The sequence below is a fragment of the Otolemur garnettii genome, unplaced genomic scaffold (assembly GCF_000181295.1).
Source record: "Otolemur garnettii isolate 467f Iridium unplaced genomic scaffold, OtoGar3 scaffold00178, whole genome shotgun sequence".
In the NCBI taxonomy this organism is placed as follows: domain Eukaryota; kingdom Metazoa; phylum Chordata; class Mammalia; order Primates; family Galagidae; genus Otolemur; species Otolemur garnettii.
Window position 1 is genome coordinate 3,190,391 of NW_003852573.1, and position 6,146 is coordinate 3,196,536.

Sequence of the window (6,146 nt, forward strand, 5' to 3'; positions counted from 1 at the left end):
AAAAAAAAAAAAAAAAAAAATTAACTTGGCTAATAAATTGAATTGCCTAGTATCACACAAATACTATGGCATGTTTTGTAATCAGTTCATTCATTTATTCAATAAATATTATTACCAGGCTCAGTTTAGGCACTAGGGATGAACTACAGTGAACTGCAATGAACTCCATTCCCTGGCCACAATCTGCTACCCCTGCAGGTAGAGCATGCTCTCAAGTGGCTGCTGTCTCTAGTTGCCCCACTTCACTCATTTCTGTTTAATACCTGACCCCTATTCTAAAGGGTCTGGGTTTTTTTGTTTTTTTTTTTTAAGAGACAGAATCTCACTTTATTGCCCTTGGTAGAGTGCTGTGGAGTCACAACTCATAGCAACCTCCAGCTCCTGGGCTTAGGCGATTCTCCTGCCTCAGCCCCCCAAGTAGCTGGGACTACAGGCGCCTGCCACAACACCCAGCTATTTTTTGTTGCAGTTTGGCCGGGGCTGGGTTTGAACCCGCCACTCTTGGTATATGGGGCTGGCGCCCTACTCACTGAGCCACAGGTGCAGCCCTGTTCTAAAGGTTCTGAAGACTAAATTTATTCTTTAATTAAAAGAATCTTAAGCCAAGGTTTCTGTATAAAAGAAAAAATGCTATTGTAATTGTTTAGAATTTGTCGAATAAATCTCTCCTTCCTCACTTCCTTTTGCCTGCCTGCCTTCTTTCCTCCTTCCTTTCTTCCGCCCTGCCTCTCCCCCTCCCTCCCTCCCTTCCTTCCTGTTTTCCTCCCTCCTATTTTGCCTCCCTTCCTCCTTTCTTCTTTCAGCAACATGGTAGAAACAGCATGGGCTTTGAAGTCAGAGAAACCTGGCCTACTGGTTCTCTTATCTTGGGCATGTTACTTAACTTTGCCAAGTGTCAATTTCCTCATTTAAAAATTGTGAATAATTATGTACTAGTTTTACTCACAGTCTTAAGATATAGCAGTATAGGATCTTATTTTAAGAAAAATAATGAAATCACTAGCCATTAAAGAACTTGAGACTTATGGGAGAAATGGGAATATAACTTGGGTCAGAAATAGAGCTATAAATATCCTTATAAATATGTTTGTGTCTGCTTAGATAAAATGATAAAGACCACACACAAATGTATGTATTAAATAATAAGTATTATATTCTACTAATTTCTATTTATCATCCTTTACTTGCTACAAACTTCTAGATCTTTTCCATTAGGAGTTGAGGTAATCTCACTGTAAATTTGTTTTGCTTTTTTCATAACTAATACATATTCTAAGAGTCCTGGTTTTTTTCCACATCTGATCTTCATCCAGATGTGCAATTTCTGTGTGACTTGGACTTTCTAAGTGTCCAACATTTCCCACCTGATTTTTTCTACCTCTCTAGTCCTTTCAGATCCCAGAGACATAGAGCAGTTTGGATTTTTGATATGGAAAAAGCTTTGTCTGACACTGTTTAACCAACTCAGCTTGTTGTCAACTTCTCTGATACCTAAGGTCATTATCTCCAATTTCTCTGTATCAGTTCCACTAGAATATATTCCTAAGACCTCAGTGCACTCTCCTTCGTCTTTTTCTTGCTTTGGAGAGGCATAATTGTAAAATCTCCTCTTATTCTTCTGTCATCTACTTTACCTCCATTTTCTTAATTCTCTCTTGTTCTGATTATCCTCAATAGAAGTACTTTGCATTGTACATATGCTGAAACCAAAATCCACAAAGTAGTCTAAAAAAGTGTCTGGAAGTAATTTTCCTTATATTTAGCTTTCCCATTTCTTAGAAGGAAGGAAACCCTCACAAGTTCTCTTAAGCAGAAAGAGAACTAATGGTACATAGCTACTTCAGTAGTTAACAAACAAGCATGTATGTGATATTTATGGTTTATGTTGTTGAACCTTTAGGACAGATAGGCCCAGCAGGACTGTAAAAATAAATCAATGAAGCCAGACTTAGCAGGGCACACCTATAGTCACAGCTACTTAGAAAGCTAAGGTAGGACGATTGCTTGAGCCAGGAGTTTGGGCAGCATAGTGAAACCTTATCAAAAAAAAAAGGAACGTAAAGAAAGAAAAAAGTCAATGAAACAGCACAAAGGAAGTATGACATCATCTGATTCTTCTAAACTCATCAATCAGTAGTGCTCTGAAGAGGAAAACTTAAGAATGCCATCCCAGGCTCGGCACCCATAACTCAGTGAGTAAGGCACCAGCCCCATACACCAGGGCTGGCAGGTTCAAGCCCTGTCCAGACCTGCTAAACAACAACGACAACTACAAAAAGAAAAATAGTCAGGTGTTATGACAGGCACCTGTAGTCCCAGCTACTCAGGAGGCTGAGGCAAGAGAATCGCTTAAGCCCAGGAATTTGAGGTTGCTGTGAGCGGTGACACCATGGCACTCTATCCAGGGTGACATAGTGAGACTCTGTCTCAAAAACAAACAAACAAAAAATGCAATCCCCAAAATTCACTTGTAAAAATGACCACCTGGTAGCTTGCTTCTCTCTTTCTCTGGTATTCCAGGAAATCCACATACCTCCTAAACAGAAGTGGGAATCTTTATAAAAAGACATATTCTTACAACCTGAATGGATAGGGAATATGTTTCTACTCAAATTTACAGGTGGAGGTACTCACCATTATGGAAGGATAGTCCTATTCCTAGTTCTTTGGTCAAATGAATTACATATAAGTATGTAAAGCACCGGGATAGCATAGTGTCTGGCACATAGTAAGTACTTGTGAAATATTAGTTCTCTTCTTTTTCTATTTTAACAATTATACTTTCTTCCTCCCAGGATTTGGATGTAGCTTTGCCCATTATCGAGAAATACAAAGATCAGCTGTTGGCAATTGGCGAGGTAAATTCCCATTACCTGGGCAACTTCTAATCCAGACCTCCATAAGATAATGACCTCCATATAACAGTAAATCTTTAGTTCCGTATTGATGATTATAACTGACTTGGATAATTATATTCACTTCATTCAGCTGAATAATAATTTGTTGCTACTTCCTTAATAAGCAAGAGAGCTTGGGGATGAAACAATAGAAAGCCTTATGATAGGCTTATCTTAATGAGAGAAAACGAATAGCATTTCTTTTTTTTTTAATTTTTTTTGAGGCAGAGTCTCAAGCTGTCGCCCTGAGTAGGGTGCTATGGCATCACAGCTCACAGCAACCTCCAACTCCTCGGTTTAAGCGATTCTCTTGCCTCAGCCTCCCAAGTAGCTGGGACTATAGGTGCCCACCACAACGCCCGGTTATTTTTTGCTTATAATTGTCATTGTTGTTTGGCAGGCCCGGGCTGGATTCGAACCTGCCAGTTCTGGTATATGTGGCTGGTACCTTAGCTACTTGAGCTACAGGCACTGAGCCCAAATAGCATTTCTAAATACTTTTTTTTCCTTTTTGCTTAAATATGAGTCTTTCTTCTAGTGAGTTAAAAGAATATATATAATTCCTCATAAGTAACTTAGAAATATGCTTTATACAGGCTAGGGTTTATAATTAAAGGACGTATTTTGCTTAAATAATTTATAATTATGAAATATGTATATTACTTGGTAATAAATTCCAAGATAAGAGATAAGAATAACACTTAAATTCAGAATATAGATTATAGAATGTTTGCCAAAATACTGTTAAAGGAAGCAGTCATCTGTAATCTGTGCTGTCCAATGAAGTGGCCACATGCAGCTGTTGAACACTTGAAATGCGATTGCTCTGAATTGAGATGTCCTGTAAGTGTAAAATACACTGTGGATTTCAAAAAAAAAAGTAAAATAACTCAACTTTTTATATTGATTACATGTTTAAATAATAATATGTTGGATATACTGGATTAAATAAGGTTAAATAAATTATATTAATGAAATTAATTCCACCTGTTTTTGTTAACATTTTAGTGTGGCTACTAGAATCAATTATTAAGATTTTTATGTGGCTCACATTATATTTTTGTTGGATAGCACTGATTCATATTATCTTTTGCGGGGTTCATTAAACCATGAGTAGGTAATATCTTTTGTTTTTCTTTATAGGTTGGACTAGATTTCTCCCCTAGATTTGCTGGCACTGATGAGCAGAAGGAAGAGCAAAGACAAGTCCTAATCAGACAGGTCCAATTAGCCAAAAGACTAAATTTGCCTTTGTAGGTTAATTATCTTTTTATGTTAGTAGCTATAGAGTAAATTAAATGATAATCAGAATCCTCCTGAAATGGAGGTCTCTGTATTTCATCTGAATTACTTTAATAGAACAAAAATAATACTTTCACATGGGTACTTAAAAGGAAATTCATTGTTTTTAAACAGAAATGTGCACTCACGCTCTGCTGGAAGACCCACCATCAACCTCTTACGTGAGCAAGGTATTTAGGCTCCTGAGAGAAATGTGCCTGCTGTTTACATTGACAATTCTAGTCCATCTTCTCATAGAGCAAGCCATGTTCTAATCTGATTTCTTAAATGGAAAGGCAGGGGCAAAAGTGGAAGTGGAAATCATGTAAGGTAATTTTGCAAGGGAAAGCTATTATTTGCAAGGTTTTCAGTGCAAAAATTATGGTATTTATCAAGCAAGGATAAAGTGAATGAAAAATTGAATTAGAGAATTTGTGTGTCTTTATCCGCCCAGTCAACTGATTAATGAAGTAATGGAAAAACAAGACAAAGAAGGACAATTACACAGCAGTCACAATGGGTCGCCATTTTATATATTTTCTGGCTGCTGCTTCAGAAGATGGTATCATGCAGATTATGTCCATTGTACAAAAAGTGCACTGTCATTTACACCAGTTCCTAAAGTAAAAATATATCTTATAGCATTACTATTATTATTATTATTTTTATTGAATGGTAACTATGTACATTAATGCACTTCTGGGGTACAGTGTGGTGCTTTCACATACAATTTGAAACATTTCCATCAAACTGGTTAACGTAGCCTTCATGTCATTTTCTTAGTTATTGTGTTAAAATGTTCATATTCTACTCTTAGAAAGATTCACTTGTACCCTCTTATAGCATTATTTTTAAAGTCCCATCCACAGTCAGAAATATACTTTCAGACTTGTATACACACAAAGAAAACTTATAGTCTATGTATGGGTATGTGTATATAGGTATGTATAAAGCACGTATACACAGACATACGTATAAATGCACATTGATTGGTTGTGACCTATTGATTTCATAATGCATTTATGGTTATAACATGCTAGTGATCACATCCACCATTTGAAAAAATACTGTCAAATAATGAAGTAAATCTAACTACCTGCAACTAGAAAAATAGATTTCTCAGTGATGAATACTGAACCCCTCTGGAATCATTGAAGGCATGATTTTTATATAGGCTGAGTAGCTATCCTTTAAGGACTGGAGGGAGTTTTTGTGAGGCCAACTCTGACTACTGAATTTGTGAGTCATTTATTTCTCCATTTTTTCTTTCACTAGCATTTTTGTTAGGAAAATCAATTTGCCTGTTTAAAAGCCTGTTTGGAACAATAATTTGACAGCTCATAAAATTCCAGAAAGGGTCTGATGATGCAGGAAATTTAAATAATTGTTTTTTAAATTGTATTTCAATTTTATTTAATAATTTAATTCTGAAGAAAAGAATTTACTGTATTTTCATCCTACTCTTTGGACAGTGTAACATTTCCATCCTTTAGAAGTCATAGAACTTCATTTTTACATCATAGTGACAAACATTTACTTAAAATTTCAGATCTCCATTGTTTAATTTGATGGGAAAACCTCTTGTTCAGAAAATAAAATGTAACCTGATTTATCTTTTTGTTTTTGAAAGGGGCTGACAAGGTACTGCTGCATGCATTTGATGGCCGGCCATCTGTAGCAATGGAAGGAGTAAGAGATGGGTACTTTTTCTCAATTCCCCCTTCTATCATAAGAAGTAAACAGGTAAATTCTTTCATTAAAACTCATCTATGCATTGTGAAATAACAATTTAAAATATGAACTTTTATTATGTACTGTGATACTATCCAAGTTAAATTACAAAAATTAATCTTAGGTCTCTTCCTCACATATATATAAAAATTAACTCAGAAAATGGATCAAAGACTTGAATGTAAAAACTAAAATAAAACTCTTAAAAAAGGTCTTAATCTTTTTTTTTTTTTTTTT

At 35.7% G+C, this 6,146-nt stretch overlaps 1 protein-coding gene across 2 annotated transcripts in view; it reads left to right on the top strand.

Annotated features, from left to right (window-relative positions):
- Positions 1-6,146, top strand: part of TATDN3 (TatD DNase domain containing 3) — a 27,716-nt gene that overhangs the window by 6,798 nt on the left and 14,772 nt on the right. For both annotated transcript variants that reach the window (XM_023519503.1, XM_003800530.3), the window contains exons 5-8: positions 2,796-2,858; positions 4,041-4,150; positions 4,314-4,369; positions 5,809-5,921. In XM_023519503.1, coding sequence (XP_023375271.1) covers positions 2,796-2,858; positions 4,041-4,150; positions 4,314-4,369; positions 5,809-5,921 — 342 coding nt within the window. The remainder of the gene's footprint in view (positions 1-2,795; positions 2,859-4,040; positions 4,151-4,313; positions 4,370-5,808; positions 5,922-6,146) is intronic.